At 53.5% G+C, this 22,684-nt stretch overlaps 1 protein-coding gene and 1 long non-coding RNA gene across 5 annotated transcripts in view; one reads left to right on the top strand and one right to left on the bottom strand.

Annotated features, from left to right (window-relative positions):
- Positions 1 to 352: 352 nt before the first annotated feature.
- Positions 353 to 3,828, bottom strand: LOC121012375 (uncharacterized). Its single transcript, XR_005782073.1, has 3 exons — positions 2,190 to 3,828; positions 933 to 1,961; positions 353 to 600 (listed from the first exon to the last, which is right to left on the bottom strand). It is a non-coding gene; the product is annotated as an uncharacterized LOC121012375 (long non-coding RNA).
- Positions 3,829 to 11,170: 7,342 nt separating this feature from the next.
- Positions 11,171 to 22,684, top strand: part of SDCBP2 (syndecan binding protein 2) — an 18,200-nt gene continuing 6,686 nt past the window's right edge. The window contains exons 1-4 of one of the 4 annotated variants that reach the window (XM_040447470.1): positions 11,171 to 11,353; positions 18,958 to 19,030; positions 19,688 to 19,742; positions 20,432 to 20,532. In XM_040447470.1, coding sequence (XP_040303404.1) covers positions 18,977 to 19,030; positions 19,688 to 19,742; positions 20,432 to 20,532 — 210 coding nt within the window. In that variant the 5' untranslated portion in view covers positions 11,171 to 11,353; positions 18,958 to 18,976. Of the gene's footprint in view, positions 11,354 to 15,398; positions 15,771 to 18,957; positions 19,031 to 19,687; positions 19,743 to 20,431; positions 20,533 to 22,684 lie in introns of those variants that run through there. The other 3 variants (XM_040447468.1, XM_040447469.1, XM_040447471.1) reach the window with 3 other exon arrangements.

Raw genomic sequence — 22,684 nt, 5'->3', positions numbered from 1 at the left:
TGCATAATAAGCAACTTCTATCCAGAAGATGCATCTGTTTGGCTGGCAGAAGGGCTTTTCTTTTTTTTTTTTTTTTTTTATGTGTTTTCTTAATAACGACTATTAGGAAAACACACTTTTTCTTTTTTATTAAATTTTTTTTTTCAACGTTTATTTATTTTTGGGACAGAGAGAGACAGAGCATGAACGGGGGAGGGGCAGAGAGAGAGGGAGACACAGAATCGGAAACAGGCTCCAGGCTCCGAGCCATCCGCCCAGAGCCCGACGCGAGGCTCGAACTCGCGGACCGCGAGATCGTGACCTGGCTGAAGTCGGACGCTTAACCGACTGCGCCACCCAGGCGCCCCAGAAGGGCTTTTCTGATGGACATGAGGAGGGGGTTAAGCACCCATCCGTCCACCCCTTGGTGCCACCACGGTCACCATCAATTTAGATTAGAGGAAGCCTACCTTAACTCGATGACAGGGTGCCAGTGGTGGGAATCCAAGTCCCTTAGTGGGTGGGGAAGATGGGGTGGGGCGGGGTACAGGACGAGATCTTCCCTAGCACGTCAGGACTTTGAACTAGGATCGCTGAGGGATGTATTTATGACACAGAAAGCTGTCAATGATGTAAGTGAAAAGGAAAAATATGAGAAAGTATATATATATATATACACACACACGTATATATACACATATGTATATATACACACATGTATATATACATATGTGTATATATACATATGTGTATATATACATATGTGTATATATGCACATATATGTATATATACACACATGTGTGTGTATACACATACATACCATGAGTGTGGGTGTGGGTGTGTGGGTGGCTGTGCGTGGGTGTGGGTGTGCGCACGCGCGCGTAATAGCTAAGAGCTCAGGATCTGGAGCCAGATAGTCTAGGTTCAGATCTCACTTTCACCTCTTCCTTACCTTGGGCATTTTACTTAAAACTCTGTGCCTGCGTTGCTTCATCTGTAAACTGGGGCTAAATCATAGGGGTAAGAGGAGGATCCCATGAGATAAACCAGGTACGGTGGAGGCAGGTCCCGGAAGACCGTAAGGGCTCAGACGGTGGCATCCGATAATCTCGTTCGTCCCCTGAGCAGGGACCCCGTTCTCAGAGTGCCGGTGGCGGGGCGGGCCGCACCCTGGCTCCGGAACCGGGGCTCCCCGCCGCTGTCGGCCCCCTATTGTTGCGCCTTCCTGCTCTGCGGATCCGCCGCCGCCGGGGGCAGCTCGGGGCCGGGGCAGGGGAGCATCCGGCCCGGGCGCCCTCCCCGCGCCGCGCCGTTCTGGGCGCTCCGCCAAGCCCCTCCCGCCGCCAGCGCCCGGGGACAGAGCACTGGACTGCGAGTCCTGGGGCCTCAGTCCTACTCGGCCCAGCGTCTCTGGCCACCCGGAAAACAGCGGAGAAGCCCACCCTCCAGGGTCGCCCGCGGGTTAAGTGAGATCGCGGGTGCACCGGGCGGGCACCTGGCCTGGCTCCCCACCTTGAGCACGTCTGTCCTCAGATACTGTCTTGCTCGCGCGGACTTTGAGAATGCTGCTCGCCCGCCCGCCGGGGTGCAAGGGGGACCGATGCAGCTCCTGGTGTCTGGGCCTGAGTGAATTTCTCAGAATATCCTGCCTCTGCTAACCCGGCTCAACCTCTCCCGGGCACAAGGCAAAAAGTGGGTGAAAGGGCTGGGCAGCTTTCCCAGGCTGGCAGCTGGCAGAGACCAGGATCTGGAGTCCTTGCATCCTGGCTCTGCTGCTGAATTGCTGTGTGACCTTGAGCAAGGCCTTCCCTCTCTGAGTCCCAGCCTCCCTCCTCTAATGGCACGGGAGGACAGGTGTGGCCCCTCACCCTGGCTGCCCCTCTGGCTGCCTGGGGCACCACGGGAAAGTAGTTTGATCCCCTGGGCTCAGTTTATCTTTTCTGCAAAATTGTTGTGCCCACACAGATTCAGCAGATAACACCTGATCTTTTTTTTTTTTTAATTTTTTTTTTCAACGTTTATTTATTTTTGGGACAGAGAGAGACAGAGCATGAATGGGCGAGGGGCAAAGAGAGAGGGAGACACAGAATCGGAAACAGGCTCCAGGCTCTGAGCCATCAGCCCAGAGCCCGACACGGACCGCGAGATCGTGACCTGGCTGAAGTCGGACGCTTACCCGACTGCGCCACCCAGGTGCCCCATATAACACCTGATCTTGAGATGCCTCTTTCTGCTGCCCTCTGCCCCGTTTCTCTGCTCAGAAGGCGATTTGAGTCTTCCAAAGGGGAACCCCAGCCTCAGGATTGTCCCTCTGCACTGGGCAGGACCACGTCTGGCTTTTGATATGGGTTCTCCCCACCCCCCGGCCCCAGGAGGCAGAGGGGCTTCTGTGGCCACAGGTTAGCTTTCAGTGCTGATGGTGCAGGAGTGAGCCACCCGTCAACAGAGGAAGTTTACTCGGGATTTAAGGAATGAGAAGGAATTGGGGCTTTCAAAACCTGTTCCTAGAGTACCCTCTTGCTGCCTTCCTTCCCCCTGCTCCCTTTTCTATCTGCCCCCTGGTCTTGTGGACTGCCACAGAAACCCCCAAACCCTCTCTGTTAACGCTGAACGGTTGATCTGTTCCCAGTTTCTATAGGGGCAGCGGGGGTTGCTTGGATACCCCCATAGTCGCCATCAACCCTTTCAAAGCCGTCCCAAATAAAGTCACTCCCAAAGAAATCTTGGGAATAGATTGTGCTTTTGTAACTGCCCCCCATAACGCCCCCAAAGCCACTCTCAGCCGAGCTTCTGTTCTCACATTTACCCTAATTCATCAAAGGGCTTAGTAGGGCAAAAAGTTCTTCCACCAAAAAAGTATCACCTTCCAGGGACAGCCGCTGGGAGTATAAAGGCATATTTCCCCATGTGATCTTCACTAAAATTCCACCTTTTGGGAAATGCTGTTCCGATTTTTTGCAGAAGTGGCTGGAACTGGAAGGTAGGACTGTCAGGCACCACAGCCCCGGGCTCTGGAACGTTGTGTCTTTCCTTCTCTCCAGCTCCCTCTCGCCCTAGGTAGGTTCGGCTGGGCTGTGTGCCGCACCCCAGGGCACAGCTGCTCCCCCTGCCCGAGCTCTGGTGGTCACAGCTGCCTGGCAGTCACCCCAGACGGAGGCCTGAGGTCCTTGTTAATGTCATTCTCCATACTCCTTCCCATGCTCTGCCCTTCATGCATGTGTCCCCTGAGATTAGGTGGGGTCATGTGACTAGCCATGGCCAAGGAAGCGTGAAAAGTGACATCTGTCACCTCAGGGTGGGACATTATTGCCAGGTGGAGACCCCGTGACTACTGACAGCTTTGGAGACGGTGGCTGCTCCATTGCCCTGGGCCCCGGAATGGGAAGCGGGTGAGAGCCCTCCAGCCCTATGTGGACATGCCGTGTGCATGAGAAATACTTAGTGTTAGGAGCCACTAGGATATGGGGCTGTTTGTTAGTGCAGTGTGACCCAGCCTACCGAGACTGGCAGAAATCTCCAGAAAGCAAAACCAAAGTGGAAGTGAGAAACAGTGTGGGGGGCATTCTGTCCTTAAAGACCTGTTTTGTGTTCTTTCACAAGATGGTCAGTCTGGTGAGAACACAGAGGAGACTTGTTATTTATTATTATTATTTTTAAAGTAATCTCTACACCGTGTGGGGCTCGAACTCACAACCCCAAGATCAAGAGTCGCACGCTCTCCCGACTGAGCCAGCCAGGCGCCCCAGAGGAGTTTCTAACACTCACAGGTCCTAGAGACAGGAGGCAGGAGGCACACAGGCCATGCAGGACCTCGTGGAAATACACCAGCGTAGGCGGGAGGCAGAAGACAGGAGGGGGTGTGGCTTGGGCCATGGCATTTATTGGGGTTTCCGTGGGAAAGACAAGACAGGGCAAGGCGGACAGTTTAGGATTGGCTAGTTTGAATGATTTCGGGGGGCTCTGAGCTGTATGGGTGGTCTCTGTTTGCCTGATGGCTGGCTCTGGGGTGATCGAGGAGACGAATACTGCCTCCTGGGGCTCACAGGCCTGAGAGAGGAGGTCTGGCGCGGGTCTAGAATACCAAATGCCCAAACCGACTCTACGTGGTGCCCCAGGACCGGCGGGGACCGGGGTGACACTGGGCTGGCCCTTTGTTGGATCTTAGCACGTTGGGCATGAGCGGCTGAGACGGATCGCTGCCCACCCAATATCCATGTTCCCCCTTTTCCTTCATAACAGAACCCCAGTGTTACCTGGCAGCGTGCCCAGCCCGCGGACTCCATTCCCAGATCCGCATGCAGCTGTGTGGCTGTGCGTCTAGGGTCTTGCCTAAGTAAGTTGAGGTCTGCTTCCAGGTGGGCTTCCTGTAGGAAGCTGACCCAGCGGGAGGTATCGTTCTTGTCCCGCCCCCTCCCTCCTGCCGTCTGGACTGTAGCTGTCGTGTCCGCAGCACTGGCCGCCGTCCTGGACAGTGTAGGTCATACGCAGTGAGCGGGAGGATTGTGAAGGGCAGGGAGACGTGGCATAGGATGAATGCTTCACAAAACATCCTATAAAAGCGGACTCCCCGGGAAGGTGCGCCACATATCTCACGTGGTTTGGGGCCCAGCTAGAGAAGGCCCGCGGTATCAGGTACGTCACAGAAGGGCCTTGACAAGAGGGAACTCTGGGCAGGTTGAGGGGACTGAGATCATTTTCTCCAGCCATGAAGGAGAGCAACTGGACAGCCCGGGGAGTGGGGCTCTGAACATGCCTTCTAGAACTTTCTGCACCTTCATTTCTGCCCCAGTCCCCCAGACCTCCACCCCACAGCCATCCCCAGGGCTACTGCTCTGCCAGGCAAACATTCGTTGTAGGGGGTGGTTTCCCCACCTGGGTTTCCATGCAGCCTGCAGACGGGCGGCCAGGATGTGAGGCAGAGAGAGCTGCCCAGTGGGGAGAGACCCCAGCTCTGCACTGACTCCACCGTGAGCCAGATAAGCACCCCAACTGTACTCAGGTTTCCCGTCTGTAAAATGGGGCAATAATACCAGCCCCACGCCCCTCCCAGAGTGCTGGGGGATCATCCTCCTCTGTGCGAGGAGGCAGGCTGGAGGCAGGGGTCAGGCAAGCGTGCAGTCGGGCTTTGTGGGCTAGTCTCAGTCCCAGGAGGCACGAGGCAATGACACATGCGTGGGTGGTCAGGAGCCCTGGCCACGTGTCTGATGGACTTGGGGTCAATAGTGTGACCCGCCACTCGCACGAGCCTGAGCTTTCTCACGTGTAAACGGGGCATTATTCCTGTAGACAGGACTAAAGTAACGGATGTGAACCACTTAATGCAGTGGCTGGTGCACAGAAGCCCTCAATGACTGGTGGGTCAGCCCCACCCCTGGTCTTAGTGGACACCTGTCATTTTTATTGGCTGCCCTATTTTCAAAGCCCCTTCCCGTATCAGATGAGTCCCCCACCTAATGATGCTTCCAATAGAGGAGCCCCAGTGTACCAGCATGCTTTGCGGTGAGGGCCTGGGCACATGACCCAGGTGTGACCAGCCACAGTCCCCCGCACAGACCTTTGGAGGAATCCGTGACCCAAGCAGGCAGGGGCACATAGGCCCATTCTGGTGGTGCCTCCGTCCAGTTTCTGGAGTCATCAGGGACAGAGGTCTGCAGGGACTGACCACGGCTGGGTGTCAGCGGGTTGGGCTGCCCGGTCAGTGCCCCACCCAGGGGGCCGGAGCCATGAGAACTCCAAGCTGGGCCCTCTGACTCTTCTAGCCCGTTGGCTCCCCAGTGGTGTTCGGTAAGTTCCTTTCCTGCTTAAGTAACCTGCGGCCGGTCTCTGCTGACCGCAACCACAAACCCCCACTGGCTCTGCTCCCGACGCCCAAGTACTGACCCTCCCTTTTGAGGCTCTTCCCTGAATTGCTGGCCTTCCCTTACCCCAAGCTCCCTGTGTGTTTGGTTGCTCTCTCTGTGCCTCCAGCCAGAGCCTGGCTGGAGCAAAACCAGCTTTTGCTGGGAAATCCCAAGAGGAGACCCAGGCCCAGATCTAGGGTTGGCACCAGCACCTTTAAGGATACACATTCGCAAGGGGAAAGCATGCAGGTTCTGGGTTCCAATCCCCGTTCCGTGACTTCCCGACGGCGTGACCCTGGCTCCACGGCCTACCCCTGAGCCTTAGTTTCCTTTCCTGTTACAACACTCTGGGGGGCGCTTTTTGATAGATTTGGGGGGTCAGAGGAGGTCGGGGAAGGGAAGCCCCGCACCCAGCGTGTTGTTGGCATGGGACTGAGAAGAAATTGGGTCAGGAAGACGTGGCAGAGGGTAGCGTTCGTGTAATTCATGTCAGAATCACCTGAGAGGGGAGTCAAAGGCAGATTTGTGGACCCCACTCCCACAGTTGGATGTGGCGAGGCTGAAGGGGCCCCCAGGATCTGTATTTTTAACACATGTCCCCCCCTAGAGGTCTGTGCTGCCGGTGGCGGGGGCCACTGCTCTTGGGAAGCAGAATGGAGGGTGGTGAGGGCCCATGTGGCTGAGCCAACACAGTAGTGGGGCCCCTGACATTGGTTTCACTCTCACCAGAAGCTTCTACAGTAACCTTCTCAGGCAGAGTCCAACTTGGACTTATGTTCCAGAAAGGATGCAGGGAGTTTCTGCAGGGTTCATCTTTGATCACATTTACAACAGTAATGGATCCTTTTCTCACTTCAGCAAGGCAGTAATCCGATAACATAGATACTAGAATAGTCCAAGTTTAGTTAGCCCTTCCCATGAGCCAGGCATTATGCAAGTACTCTATCTGTGCTAATAAATACAAGGTGAAATTTTTCTCCTCATCTCTCAGGTGGGGAAACCGAGGCCCAGAGAGGTAAAGTCACTTGTGTAAGGTCACGTGGCCCGAGTAGGGATTTAAATCCAGGCAGAGTGGGATTCCACATCCATACAATAAGATATCACCTTGGGGCAGTGTGAGGGCGTTAGAGGTTGGGGTCTCCGGCAGGTGCCTGTGTTTCCAGGAAAGGGGCTGAAATGGTGGGTGGGACCAAGCGGGGTACAGGTGCGAGGGAGTGTGGGACATCAGCCCCCTGGGCCTCTGACTCCCTAGGGCCGCCAGCTACCACCTCAAACATCTATGGCCAGTTGCGCAGGAATGGGAGACTCTGAGACCAGGCAGCTTTGTTCAGTTCACAGCCAAGGTCTGGCCTTACCACTCAGGCTGTGTGGCCCTGGGCAAGGTACTTCGCTCTCTAAATCTGGGGGCCGCTGGGAAGAATCGGAGATGCCCAACATGCAGAGGAGCTCCACAGACAGCTCTGGCAGCCAGCATTCAGTGGCGTGGGTGCAGCAGCGGGGCCCCGCCATCCAGAGTCCACGCAGAGGGTAGGGGCCCACAGCTGGTGCTTCTGTCTGCTCAGTAGCCATTCCTCCTTCTTCCAGGAAGAGAGAGCACCTGCCTTTTCACTTGAGCCAGATGACTTGTGTTCCGGTAACTTACAGATCGATTGTGTTCCGGTAACTTACAGACCTATCCCACGAGGAAGTCAGAAACTTAACATGTGCGGAGCGAGCTGGGTCTTCGGCTGGCAACATCTAACCCTCAGGATGAGCCTGTAAAGCAGGTACCACTACTTCTATCGGTAGATGTGGAAACAGAAGCTGAGACAAGTGTACTACGTGCTCAACGTCACAGATCTGGGCCTCGGATCAGATGCCCCAAGGCAGCCCATCTGCTAAATAAGGGTGAGCCACTGCATTTGTAACTGATGGAGGGGGCATTCGTTCGTTCGGCAAATACTTCAAAGAGCCTACCGTGTGCCAGGCCCAGGGCTGGGCCCTAGGGACAAGAGCCCCACAGGCCAGGCCCCTGCCCTCCCGGAGTGCCCATTCCAGACGGCACAGAGGTTTCACCCCACAGGCTAAATCCAGGTGGCAGTGGCTGTCTGCGATGTCTAGGCTCCGCGGGAACGGCCGGCAGGGTGCTGTTAGGGGGTTTCTGAGCGTACCGCTGCGTATTGGGATACCCGTGTCTTAGACTTTTGAAGATTGTTCACACGCATGTGTAACAGCAGAACTGTATCCTGGCCGGAGCACAAGTTCCCATTTTTATCCTGAAAACAGCCGCTATAGATCTAGTAACTAGGTTCTGTCCTCACGGAGCTTTGGGTTCAACTGGCAGCCTGACGTACACAGGGAGAGTCTGACCCGGAGCTCAGAGGCTGGGAAGGCCCCACGGATGCGGGTGACCAGGGTGCCCTCCTGGAAGAGGAGTGGTCTGGTGGGGCAGGGGAGGCGTTCCAGAAGTAGCAGGCAGGCACAGGTATGGACGTGTGAAGTGCACGTGAGACCGGGGGGGGGGGGGGGTTCCGCCTGAAAAGGCAGTAACAGGACAGGCCGTGGAGGCCCCATGTCCGGTCTGGGAGTTCAGTCTTGACCCTTTGGTAGGGAGCCACTGAAGACTGTGGGCAGGGGCATGACCCCGAGAGATCCTCCTGGGCAGCTGGATGCGGGGAGACGTGGGAAAGGGGGGTGGCCAGAACACCGCGGAGCAGAACGAAGCCCCTGCACGCAGGTGGGGGTGAGGGGACCCGAGTTCTTGCCCCAGCTCTGTGCTGACGTGCTGTGTGACCACAGGCAAGTCCCTTACCCTCTGGGTTGGCTTCCTCTCAAAGACCCTTTCAGACTGTGACCGAGTGAACTGAGATGTGTGTGTGTGTGTGTGTGTGTGTGTGTGTGTGTGTGTGTGTGTTGGGGGGCGGTCACGTGGTTCATTTAGACTCGCTATTTCCTACTTTTCTTTGGCCTTGAAGACCTGGCCTGGTCCATCCCCCATGGCTTATTGCTTCAGACCCATATGGCTCAGCCCTCAGGTATGTCCACGCCTCAGCTTCAAGTGGCATTTGTCTCACTGAAGAGAAAACCTGACCTTGGAGCCATTTTCCAGCTGTGTAACTTGAGAGGCACTTTGCCTGTCACACCTACTTAGCAGGGAGGATATGAGCCATTGAGACGATGCCTTTAAAACGCAGGGGGCCGTGGGGCGCCTGGGTGGTGCAGTCGGTTAAGCGTCCGACTTCGGCCAGGTCACGATCTCGCGGTCCGTGAGTTCGAGCCCCGCGTCGGGCTCTGGGCTGATGGTTCGGAGCCTGGAGCCTGTTTCCGATTCTGTGTCTCCCTCTCTCTCTGCCCCTCCCCCGTTCATGCTCTGTCTCTCTCTGTCCCAAAAATAAATTAAAAAACGTTGAAAAAAAAATTAAAAAAAAAATGCAAAAAAAAAAAAAATAAAACGCAGGGGGAAGTAAGTGCTCGATTAGTGGCAACTGCCTTTCTTGCTCCGGTTCCTGTTCCGTTTCCTGTGTAGGACTCTTGGCTGTAAGCCCCCCAGAGGCTGGCAGTGTCTCCTCCGTGGGGCTGAACACCAGCTGGGTCCCCAGTCAGGATGTGACGGACGCCCAAGGCTAGTGCGGCTCTGCCCAGGCCCGTCATGGGGACTGTGACGTGACCCTGCCTGTCCTGTGAGCAGTCTCGATACTCACCCCACCCTGGGTGGGTGCCCTGCGTCATTCCTCACGGGACTGCCCAGCACGCAGGTCCCCAGGCCCTCTCCAGGCACCAAATGTGACAGGCACCTGTGTCCAACCAAACCCAATAGGACCTGAATTAATTTCCTCCCACTTTGCTATGTGATTTTATTTGACTGTTTGGGGGGATAGGTAATACAGTCGGATCTTTCCAAATTTAAGAGGTACCAAAGAGTGTACTAGAAAAAAATCCCCTCCCACCCCAGCACACGGCTTTTGTTGCTCTTTCTGCAGACAACCTATCTAAATACCTTTTTATTTTTATTATTTTGAAAAATTTATTGTTTAAAAATGTTTTTCTGGGGCGCCTGGGTGGCGCAGTCGGTTAAGCGTCCGACTTCAGCCAGGTCACGATCTCACGGTCCGTGAGTTCGAGCCCCGCGTCGGGCTCTGGGCTGATGGCTCAGAGCCTGGAGCCTGTTTCCGATTCTGTGTCTCCCTCTCTCTCTGCCCCTCCCCCGTTCATGCTCTGTCTCTCTCTGTCCCAAAAATAAATAAACGTTGAAAAATAAATTTTTTTTTAATGTTTTTCTTATGTTTATTCAGTTTTGACAGAGACAGAGCGCGAGCGAGAAAGGGGCAGAGAGAGAGGGAGACACAGAATCCGAAGCAGGTTCCAGGCTGAGCTGCCAGCACAGAGCCCGACGAGGGGCTTGAACCTGTGAACCATGAGATCATGACCTGAGCTGAAGCTGGAGGCTTAACTGACTGAGCCACCCAGGCGTCCCTAAATACTTTTTTAAAAACAAACTTGGGGCGCCTGGGTGGCGCAGTCGGTTAAGCGTCCGACTTCAGCCAGGTCATGATCTCGCGGTCCGTGAGTTCGAGCCCCCCGTCAGGCTCTGGGCTGATGGCTCAGAGCCTGGAGCCTGTTTCCGATTCTGTGTCTTCCTCTCTCTCTGCCCCTCCCCCGTTCATCCTCTGTCTCTCTCTGTCCCAAAAATAAATAAACGTTGAAAAAAAAATAAATAAAAATAAAAACAAACTTAATTTGCTCCCCGCCTTACAAAAATCATGAGCATTCAAAGCAAAAACTAACTTTAAAAGCAAACCCACCCCACCCTCAGCACCTTGGAACACATACCCCTCCATCCAGACTTTCCAGCATTTTAGTACATGTCCTCCCAGACTGTTGGCAACGCATATCCGCTTTTCAAAAAAAAAAAAAAAACCCGAAAACCAAACACAAGATCAGAATCACATTGATTTTTCAATATCTTGCCAGTGTCTCAGGAACATTTCCTTGCTGTCTTCCCTTAAAGGACATTAACAGCTTTGTGAGCTTCTGAAAGCATGGATGTGTTTAACCAGACCCCAGGGATGGGCATTTGGGATTTCCGGATTTCCCTGTGATAAGCAGTGTGGCGATGGGACCTCAATGCTTAGTTTATTATAACACATTCCTAGAGGGGAAACGCTGGGTCACAACTCATGGCCATTTTTTAAGATCCCGGATACCCATCAAACCGTCCTCATGTTCAGCAGGACGGGATGTCCAATCCGATTCCGATTTCCTCAAGGCCCAGAAGTCTTGGTTCCTACCCCTCCCAACAGCAGCTGTGTGCCCCTGACCCCGCCTCCACATCTGCACTAAGGCTCAAGCCGTGCTCTGGGCCTTGTGACCTGCCTGGTTCACAGGCTCATGGGGCTCTTACCTGGGTCCACCCGGCTGAGTCAGCTGACAGGGGGCGGGCACCACCCTTCCCAGAGCCAGAACCTGCCTGGGACAAGGGCCACCACCCTCCAGGGAGGGGAACAGACTCTTGGCAGTAGCCGGAAAAGGACGTTCGGCAGCATCTGGCCGGCAGGTAAGAGCGGGGGGCCCGTACTGACTGGGACAGAGTCAGGCTTGCTCTCCCGCTATCCTGACCCTCCTGGGTTCCCAGGCAGCTTCCTTTCAAGGTGCCTCCCTCTGGGAGCACAGTGTGAATTGGCGTCTCCTTCTCTGACCCCAGCCCTGGGTCAGTTCGAGTGCCCAGTGATCTTTATCCAGACACGGTGAGGGCTGTGGGCTCCTTCTGACGGCCTGTGCCAGTGTTCGAGAGATGGGACCCCCCCACCCCCCCACTCTGTTCCTTGAAGTGCGCTTTTGGAAGGCCAGGCAAAGAGTGGGTTTCCATAAGGCACTGGGAGTGCAGGCCTCGGTTTCTGTTACTTGTTTTCTCTGTCTGAAGCGGTTTCTAGCAACTTCCCTACCACGGCAAGGAAAAAGCTGCTGGGGAGCTGGGCCAGTGGCCTGACCTTCTCAGAACTGGTTTCTTCCTGTGGAGACTGGGAACCCCCCACCCCCCACACCGTCGGGAGAACTGAATGAGCTCATGGCCGTGAGGGGAGAGTCTGTGCCCTCCGCACAGCACAGTCTCAGAAAATGGTGCTTCAGACGAGGCTGCCACACTGGCTCGTTACCTGGGGCGGCCCAAACTAAAACAATTCTTTTTTGTTTTTACCTAGTTTTTCTTTGTCTAAAAATGTTGATTTCCAAACCAGTAACGATTCTGACAGCACCATCGCTGCTTACCGGGGCTCCCTGCGTCCACCCCTGCCCCTCTGGTCTGTTCTCCAAACGTTGACAAGAGGGGGGCCTGTTAAAATTTAAGTTGGACCATGGCCCTCTGCTGCTCAACGTTCTCCAGTGGCTCCCATCTCAGCAGAGTAAATGCCAAATCCTGGGGAACTGGCCTGCTCACTCCTCCCGTGACCTCTTCATCACTGCTCCCCCTCCGAACGACGGACTCCAGTCTCACCAGCCAGATGACCTCGAAACAACAGGCATGCCCACCTCAGGGCCGCTGCCGCAGTGGCCACACCCTCCACCTCGTCACTCTTCCTGCTCTTCCCTACCCCTTTAGGCTTTTACACAAGTCACTTGTCATCCCCACCTGTGGACACTCCACCCTCCATCCTGCTTTATCTTTCTCCCCGTCACTTCCTACCACAGCAAACACACTTATCCAGCTAGAAAGAAACCCTCCTCAAGGACAGATTTTCCTTTTGCTCCCTGCCTCAGTACCTAAAACAGCCCAAGGACGTAGCTACTCAGTAAAGGTCCTGAATGAATAGCTAATGATGACTGCATGCCCTTTACATGCCAAGTTGCACTCTATACAGATCTCTCATTTTAAGGATCTTTGATTTTTTTTTTTTTAACAGTTATTTATTCTTGAGACAGAGCGCAAGCAGGGGAGGGGCAGAGAGAGAGAGGGAGACACAGAATCCGAAGCAGGCTCCAGGCCCCGAGCTGTCAGCACAGAGCCCGACGCGGGGCTCGAACTCACGGACAGCGAGATCATGACCTGAGCCGAAGTTGGGACGCTTAACCAACTGAGCCACCCAGGCGCCCCTCTTTTTAAGGATCTTTACGTCCCCACGACAACTCTGTGATGCAAGTACTGTCACCCTGTTACCTGTATCACAAAAGGACACTCAAAAGGGACTTGTCCGTGCTTATTTGCACCAGCGAGAGGCAGCAGTCTGAATCCAGTCCTGCCTGCCTCCCAGGATTTGCTCCTGCTCTGCCTCTCCGGGGCCTGCATTCGGGAGCACCTGCATTCCCTGTAGACGTTCACAGCTTTTCTCCAGCAGGCGGTACAGCCCTGAGGGGGAGGAGGGTACCTGCTGGTGGCCTAGCAACAGCCTCTTCCTTTCTAACTCCCCACATCCCTGGGCTAATCTGGCCTTCCAGGCGCTATTCCTCTGACACTAACCCACGCTTGCCTCCCGCACCCACTGTCTTCTGAAGGGTGGATGAGCTGTCCACAGGAACAAGTAGGAGTCCTGTAGTTTCAGCTGGTTGGAACAAGGTGTGCCAAAGGAGTGTTCTCATCCCAAAGTCCAAAGATGGAAGCTGACGCCCTTGTCAGCCCTCTTGATCTCCAAGGACCTGACTGCTGGACTGTTGTGGGTGGTGGTATCGCTTATATCCAAAAAAAGCACAGAAACTCAGGGATGGAAATTCTGTGAAGTGCAGGGGGAAGGAAAATTCCTTTGAGAGAGATGGGTTATTTTCCTTTCAGAGGAGCCAATTAATTGCAGGAAGCCAGTACTGAACTGAGCACTGTCAGATCGTAGGAGGCAGCCTTTCAATCTACCTCATCAGGGCACTGGTTTGTTGTTGTTTTGTTTTTTTTTTTTTTCCTCCCTTTCTAGGCCCAGGGTTTCTCTTCAAAGGACTTTGTTGGGCTTTCTCTTCCCCCTGTGTCTTTTCCACTCCTTTAAGAAACAGTAGCTGGATGCCTGCTGTGTGCCAGGCACTGGGGAGGGAGATAGGCAAATACAGCACAGCACAAATCCAATCCAGGAGGGAGGGAGGAAAGAGGGAAGGGAGGGAGGTAGGAAGTTGGTTCAAGAGGGTGGAAGTGGAGTGTGCTACTCCAGGGATAGGGAGGCCCAGACCTGAGGGTCCAGCTGCCTTCCAGATCTTTACTACCTCATTTTTTCCTAGATTTGCTGCCCTCTACAGCTGGCTACCAAATCCACTTCGTGGCCTGAGCCAGAAATCTGGTGTGAGTTCACCTCAGCTTCTGCGCTTGAGAGCCATACCCAACTCCTGCCCTCAGGATAAATCTCTAAATTTCAACGTGGAATTCACATCTCCATGACCTGACTCTTGGTACCATCTGTAGTCACACCTCCTCACTTTCCACACTCACCCTGCATTTCATTCATTCCAGACTGCCTTCTGATACTAAAACTCACTCTGCTAGTTCATGCCTCCATGCCTTCTCAGGTGCTGTTCCCTGTCTTGAATGCCATTCATGCCTTCTCCCTCCCCCTTGTTCCTCTGGTGAACTTCAATTCTAAACTTTCTGTTCCCTCAATTCTAAGCTTTCCCCCAAATCCCCCCACACGCACAGAATTAGGCAAACCTCTCTTCTCTAGACCACAGAATCTCATATTCACCTATTCATCATTCATCTCAAACCATCGGGCTTTGCTGGTTGCCTTAGCCTTTTGTCCTGCATCCCATAAGCCAAACTGCCCGAATCCCTTATAAGAAGCAGTGGGTCCAATTCGGCTGTGGGAAGTGATCTGCCCGGCCAAGCACAAACCCCTATCCTGGGTAGCGGGGCTCACTCAGCCACTATCGGGTGGGATCCCAGGGTGAATCTGCGTAGGGGTGGGGGGGACACCTGCAGCTAAGCACCTGGTCAGAAGTCAGCGCCAGGCAAGGAAAAAACAAAACAAAACAAAACAAATAAACGGCGAGAGAAAGAGTGGGAGGGCCGACGATGTCACAACAGGTAGGAAATACTCGAGAACTGCTTCGGCAGCCTTGGCGAACAAGAGGGACCTTCTTCTCCAGCAACAGGCAGCGAGGAGCGGGGAGCGCGGAGCGCAGGGGTGTCTTTACCCTTTTCTCCCCTCCCACAGCTGCCTTAGAACAGAATCTTCTCAGCAGGAAACGGATCAACCGCCTCCTCCCTCCTCTGGAGGCCGTGAATGGCCCTCTGGGGTCAGCGGCGTGGGGTACGCGCGCTCCTTTTAAAAGCTCGATTTGAGCCGCGCAGCCTCCAGTCCAGTAAAGAGGGGTCAAGGGGCCCGATCGAGCCTTCCCATCCCTTCCTCTGCAGCTTTACCTGATTTCTTTTTGTGGGTGCTGGCGCCAGCCATGAGCACCTGGATAAGGCGAGAGGCCGGCTGGATTCTAGCAACCCAGCCAGCTTACCACCCGCGCAGAGAGAGGAGGCCGCCATTTTCCACCCCGCTACCGCGGGGCAATCTGGGAGCCATCGCGAGCGGCGCGCGGCCCCGGGTGGGTGAGGCGCATGCGTTCTAGAAGCCGCAGCGAGCCTTCGCGGCCTGGCGGGGTCTCTGCGCCGGCGCGTAGCCCACAGCGGCCGCGAGGCGTCGCTTCCGGCCCGGTTTGAAGCGAATGGTGCGGTCGCGTGGGAGTAGTTTGGAGATGTTTGAGCGGTGTGACAGATTGGGAAACTGAGGCTGGGGTGAAGAACAGTCCCTCGCGACCAGCGGGGCCTTCACCGGTCCCCAGTGCGTGGAGTTTGTGCCTACCTGCGGAAGTCGGGGAAATTGAGTCTGAGCGAGGAGGTGGATTCGTCCGGAACGGTGGTTCCCCGGGGGTGAAAAAAATCATTATGATGCCCCGTATTTGTTATAAAGGCGACACATGGGCAGTGAAAGTAATTTATAGTAAAAGACTATGCACCTCACTTTGTAAAGGCTGGTACTGGATTACACCAGGTGATGTTTGTGCCTAACGTAAAATGAGTAAGTTTGGACTTGAATTTTGCCGACAGTTTGTATTTGACTTCTCGAGTCAGAGGCTAGATACTTGTATACAAATGTGTAATTCGGATGACAGCCACAATGCAGACACACATGGGCGTGTTCTGGTGACTCACCGGTGGTGAGAAGGACTGACACTGATTTTCCAAAATGGTGAACAAAACAGAGTACGACCTCCCTTGATTAGCCTGGTATATGCATTTCTGGATAACATATTGCATATTAAAACCAGGATAAACTCACTGTATTTTTTTTTAAGTTTTTATTGTTGAGACAGCAAGTGGGGGAAGGGCAGAGAGAGAGGGAGGGAGAGAGAGAGAATCCCAAGCAGGCCCTGCACTGTCAGCGTAAAGCCTGATGTGGGGCTTGAACTCACAAACCCTGAGATCATGACCTGAGTCGAAATCAAGAGTCGCTCACCTAACCAACTGAGCCACTCGGGCACGCCAAAACTCGTCGTATCTGTATATAAGATAGGTTGCAAGCAGGCTTTTTTGCCCACATGAAGGTTTGGAAGGACACTGGGAAAATTGTGCAGGATGGAGGACAGTTTTTTATGGTGAACCATTCTGTGCCTTACAAGAGGTCCAGGTGTCTGCTCGCTGTGTCTTAAATGTTATTAGTGTCCCCTCAGTCTTGTGACACCCCAAATCCCCACACAAATTTCCAATCTGTTCTTGGAAAACCACTGAGTTATTCAAATAACAGTTTTTGCCACCATGCATGTGTGGTGGGGAGGCACAGTGTGGTGAACAGACACAGCCCCTGCCCTCGTGAGGCGGGGTCTAGTATGAGAAAATACCCAGATGTTAATCGTGTAATATGATAAATAGCTTGATGATAGAGGCAGCACAGGTCAGGGTTAGGAACACATGGAGACCCAGCCAACTAGCAGGGGGTCCGATGGCCTGAAAAAGACAACCTAAGAAACAGCATTGGAGCTAAGCCTTTAAAGACCACCACATAGGAAAGGGTGGTGTGCCAAGCAGAGGGACCAGGACGGCTAAAACAGGCCCAGGGTCCCCAGCACGCGGTAGATACCCAAATGCTGTCAGTGGATAGAGGGATGATTGAATGAGACACAGCCTATTTGCTGGCTAGGAGCCATTCCCCGCTGTATCATAAACTGTTAAAAGTTGGGGGAATAGCTGCTTCTCGGTTCTGCCCAGAGCCCAAGACTGAGGTGGGGCTCGCAGAAGGTGGCAGTGGCAAAGGTCCCAGACGCAGAGAAAGTGTTGTGTGGTCCTGGCCTGGGGGTGACTTCCAGGAAGTGGATCTCCAATTCTGCTCTCCCAGAGGGCAGCTGCTAAAAATATAACTGCTGTGCTGCTTCAGTGTTAGAAAAAGCAGGGCAGGGTTGGCCTCTTACTTTCATATCTGCTCTTCATGCATGTTCCTGGAAACAGTGACTTGTTTTTGACAGGTGGTACCTGCTGAGGACTGTCCCAAGATCAAAATCTCCCCGAGTGTGTGCAGGGGAAGGCCACAGACAAAGGGGTCTGTTCCCCCAGTGGGTCTAAAGGGGTTCAGAGCCAGTCTCCCTCTCCCCCTGGGACAATCCCTGTTCCTTTTGAGGGTATCATTTCTGCTCCAAAGACTAGACTAGAGCAAGGGTCTGGAGCAGCCTGCCTTCAGGAGCCAAGCAGGAAGTGTAAATTGCCAGCTGGAAACTTTGGGAACCAAGAATACACAGGCAGCCCCGTCTAAGAGGCAGAGATTGCAATGCGGCCTGGACTGGGCGTTGCCATGCACGATCTCTGCTCTCGCGTTGCCAGCTGTTTTTGATTTTTTTTTTCAATACAAATTAGAAGTGAAGAATCTTATTTTCCCAGACTTTAAAAGGTCGGCCCTAGCTCAAACTTGAAAAAACAAAAAACGAGACTGAGAGGTGAGCGAAACATATTTGGGACCCCTGGTCTTCATGTCCATCCTAGGAAGGTGGTGTCATCAGGACATCAGAACAGCTGTACACAGTAAAGGGGTGCCTGGGGTGGTCACAGGAGCTGAGCGGGCTGTGTGCCAGGGGTGATGGGACACCAGTCCCGCCTGCGCAGGTGCAAATCCTCTGGGTATCTTCCCCGAGTGACCCACAGGGGCCAAGGTCGTCCTCATCCATCACTGCTCCTTCTCCTTCTGCACCTGCTGCCTTGACCCTTCACGCACACCATTCGTTCTAATGTGCCTTCAAATCCCTTCTCTCCCACATCCCACCCCTAAGCCCCAGGCTGTTGTGCAGACCTCCCCACCTTCCCGCCTCTCCCCAGGGGCTACAACATCTGCCAGTGGGCCTTGCCTCCTCTCTGGTTGTTCTCCACATAGCAGCCAATAGGCCTTCTGCGTGAGCCTGGGATGTCTTATCCCTGCTTCAAGCCCCCTGGTGGCTCCCCACTGCTCTCAGTATCTAGCCCACATTCCCTGAAGTGGCCCACATGGACTTCTGATTCCTCCAGAGGTTGGAACTGGTAGCTCACAGGCCAGATGCAAACAGATTTTATTTGACCTTGCAGAGTACTTCATGCATTCAAATTGGGCTACTGCCTAAATGCAAAACTCAAGACACTGCATTTCATGAGATCAGAGGTTTACAAGGAGAAGAGTGGAAGCCCAGGCTAAGATCAAGGCTGGAAATGGGTGGTATATAGTAGGAGCTCAAATACCTAGAGGTGAAGAGGGGTGTGGAGGGTGGGGGAGGGATTCTCAAGAACCCTGTTGCCTTTCTGTTGTAACTAAGACCCCACCTACTTTAACACTGGACTGAATTCTGTGTAGCTGTGGGATGGTGTTGTGCACACCCCTAACAAAGGCCAGGTATGCAGAAGGTACTCGCTATGAACCTGCCAGATTGAACTTGGATCCTGAGTGATCAGACCTCATAAGCCCGCCTGACCTTTGAGACATGACTGGGAAGGACTTGGCCCCTAGTCCTCCTCTTCCTGGCCCATATAGCCCAGAGTCAGGTGAACATGGTGGGATGGGATTTTGCAAGGGCGGCGATCACGGGCTTGGGAACAAAACAGACTTGGGTTCAAACTCAGCTCCCCCATCTCTAAAACGGGGACAATGCCTTCCCGATAATCTTTCTCATCCTGAGAGTCCTGAGTGTCACACATGGATGGGAGGTAGATGCCCATGCTTCCTGTCACCCCTCCTCACCCTCTGTGCCCTGTAGAGTGTTCCAAGGAGCAGCCATGTCCACGCTGTACCCATCTCTGGAGGACCTAAAGATGGACCAAGCCATTCAGGTAAGCCACCGGGCGCGTGTTAGCCTAGGCCCCCTGATGGGGCCTTTGTGACTGCCCCAAGGTAAGTAAGGGAGGCTTGCTTGTCTTGGAAGGCGTTGTGTGTTGAGGGCCCCTGGGCATGCAGGTCGCCACTGTAGGGCCTGCTGGTGGACAGGTGTCCAGAGGTTAAGGGAATGGAGTTACAGCAGGAATGGAAAAGTCCAAGCAGCTGCAGCAGACAGGCCTCTCTTGTGCCCACTCTGCCCCAGTGCTTCCTCCAGTTGGGTACAGGTAGACTCCATACTGTAGACAGGCTTCCAGAGTAAACCCCAGGGGTCTGGCGTTTTGCCAGCTCATCCACAGAAGCTCCTCTTCTTTCTATCCACCTGTGGTTCCAGTGGGTTTTGGGAATTTGGGACTTGTTGACTGAGAATTCGGTTGGGAGGGGCCTCAGTTGCTCTGACTGTCCCAGGTAGTACGTGGGACCTGACAGTTGGCGGGTCACAGGCTGTGGGGAGAACCTCCCCCAGAAACAGGAACAACTAGAGAGACCGCATCTACATACCTCCCAGGTTCATGGACACCCCACCTTAGGCCCACCAGCATAACCAATGCCCTGACCCTCAGCCTCAGGGAGCCCCAGGCCACAGCTGACCAGTGCTCCCCACCTGTCCCCAGGCCCAGGCCAGAGCTGCGCCCAGGATGCCCGCCCTGCCAGTCTCCCAGCCTTCAGGTGAGTGAGCGGGGCAGGGGTGTTCCTGACTGACAGTGACCTCTTGTGGCCACTTCCAGGCACTTGCCTCTTGTCTGTCGCTGTGCTGTGGGCTTCCTGCACATTTACTCCCACCAGAACCCTTTGAGGGGGACCCGTAGGCCACTAACTCCCCTGATTTGGGGCTACCTTCTGTGGCCGAGTGAGGAGACCAAGATGTTTGTGGTGGTCCTTTGAGTTGTTGGTAGAAGTCGTGATTTAGGTCCTGTAGCAGCTCAGTTGACTTCAGGCCACTGTCTCCCTCCTGGCCACCGTGCGGTTTCCCTGGAGTTGCCCTGGGGTCCCACACCGGCCTCCCACAGCCCCCACAGCCCGTGGATTTCCTAGAAGCTGGGGTGTCACAGCCCCAGCACCACCCCTGCGTCGGATGTCCAGCTAGTGCCAAAGGAAGTCCATTGAGTTGAACAGCAAAGTGATCTATGAGGGATTCTGTGTCCCACGCTGCTCCTGGGGAGACCCCTGCCCCTCAGCCTTTCTGAGGGGAGAACCCACATCACCAGCAAGTGTTCTGTGCATTCTTGGAAGTAAAAGGCATCCCCAGGCCCTGTTTCTTAATACAAACGAGTGACCACATGGGAGCCAGGCAGGTGTGGCCAAGCTCACACTCTTGAGTAACACCTTTCCTCTTCCTTCCCTTCCTTTCCCGTCAGTTTTGTACCCAAGCCTGGCGGAATTGGAAAATTATATGGGTCTTTCCCTCTCCAGCCAAGAAGTCCAGCAGAACCTGCTTCAGATTCCAGAAGGTGCTAGTGTAGGTATTTGTCTCTTGCCTAATGTCGGCACAGAATCTCCCAACTCTTCCTCCTTGTTGGTCTGGCATTCAAACCAACTGGAATCTCCTCTTCCCCAGCATGCCTGTGGCTCTGTTTCTTGATAGCACTTTTCATTTCGAACCATTATTAAAAGTGCTGTGGGGTTTCCTGCAGACCTGGGTGCTAGAGGGCCACTGCCTGCCCTTTGACCTGTGGCTTCAGGCTGCTGGCCTGAGCCCGCTGGATGAGAAGGGAGGGCAGGGCATTAAACCCAGCCCAAGCCTGCAGGCTTCGAATGAAGGAGCTGCCTGTGCCTTGAGAGCAGGTGCATGGACGGCAGAGCCGAGGGGCAAGTAGCTGGTTACCCAGCTCCGGTCCCCAAATAAACCATAATGCTTGCTTGATTCCTTCTCTCCATGGTTTTAGGGAGCAAGAGAAACCTTGACACAGAAATGTTCACTCCTGAAAGTAGGTTCACTTAGAGACTCAGTCCTCACTGAAACCCCCTCCCAAGGAGCTCCAGCATCTCCTTGGGCCTTGGTCAGTGTGCTTGTCTGCCGTCCATCCCTGAACTGGTGAAAGTCAGTGGCAGAACCATGATGGGAACCGCTGCGGCCACACACACAGCCACTGGCGAATGAGGGCCTCATGGGAGAAAACCCATAAGGATGAGGGCGTGTGGGGCCCTGAGCAAAAGTGGTGACACCTGGGTGTTTCTGCCCAGTGACCCTTGACAGTCATGCTGTGAAGTACAGACATGAAGCAAGGAAAGTCATGTTCTATAAACTTCAGTTTGAAGCCTTTGATTTGATTCCTCTCTGTTACCAGTAATTAGGACACGAGTGTGTTTCACCTAAATATTGATAAAAATATGACAAATGAATTCATTTTTATAATTTTTTAGAACTTTTAATCTTTATTATTATTTTTATTTAAAAAAGGGTTTTTTTAATGTCCTTATTTATTTTTGAGACAGAGAGAGACGGAGCATGAGCAGGGGAGGGGCAGAGAGAGGGGGAGACACAGAATCCGAAGCAGGCTCCAGGCTCTGAGCTGTCAGCACAGAGCTCGAAGCGGGGCTCGAACTCACAGACTGTGAGATCATGACCTGAGCCGAAGTCAGACGCCCAACCGACTGAGCCACCCAGGCGCCCCTAAAACTTTGTATCTTTAAATAATCATAGATTCATGGGAAGTCACAAAGATAGCATAGAGAAGGGTACAGAAGATTGTACCCTCCCTCCAGTTTTCCCAGTGGTTATGTGGGAAGTGGCTGCATAACTACAGGATAAAGAAAGGGGGTCTTTTGTGTTGCTACAGTGAGTGTCTGCAGTGGGATGTCACTGTTACCACCTGCATAGATAGACTCACGTAAGTACCAGTGCAGCCGAGGCACAGACTATTTCATCATCACAAAGGTCTCCCTTGGGCTGACCCTTCATAATCATGCCCACCTTCTCCCCCTCACCATCCCTCATCCCTGGCTGCCACTAGTCTGTTTTCTGCCTCGATAATTTTGTTTCAGAATGTTATATAAATGGAATCCTTTCCAGATTGGTTTTTTCCACTCAGCATAATGCCCTTGAAATGTTTCCAGGTTATTGACTGTATTAATAGCTCATCCCATTTTACTTATTTGTTTTTATTTCTTTATTTCTTTTAATTTTTTTAATGTTTATTTATTTTTGAGAGACAAAGAGCACAAGCAGGGGAGGGGCAGAAGGAGAGAGGGAGATACAGAGTCCGAAGCAGGCTCCAGGCTCCGAGCTGTCAGCACAGATCCCAATGCCAAGCTCGAACCCATGAACTATGAGATCATGACCTGAGCCGAAGTTGGATGCTTAACCGACTGAGCCACCCAGACGCCCGTGTTTTTATTTTTTAAAATGTTTGTTTATTTTGAGAGAGAGAGAGCATGTATGTGTGTATGAGCAGAGGAGGGGCAGAGAGAGAGAGAGAGAGAGAGGGAGAGAGAGAATCCTAAGCAGGCTCTGAGTTGTCAGCATGGAGCCCCACATGGCTCACAAATCTGTGAGATCATGACCTGAGCCGAAGTCAAGAGTCAGATGCTTAACTGACTGAGCCACCCAGGCTCCCTGTTTGCTTTCATTTCATTTCATTTCATTTCATTTCATTTCATTTCATTTCATT

The sequence above is a fragment of the Herpailurus yagouaroundi genome, unplaced genomic scaffold (genome assembly GCF_014898765.1).
Source record: "Herpailurus yagouaroundi ecotype Mexico unplaced genomic scaffold, PumYag 196, whole genome shotgun sequence".
Classification (NCBI taxonomy): Eukaryota; Metazoa; Chordata; class Mammalia; order Carnivora; family Felidae; genus Herpailurus; species Herpailurus yagouaroundi.
Note: the sequence above shows the minus strand (reverse complement) of the source record. Positions and strands in the feature narration are given on the sequence as shown.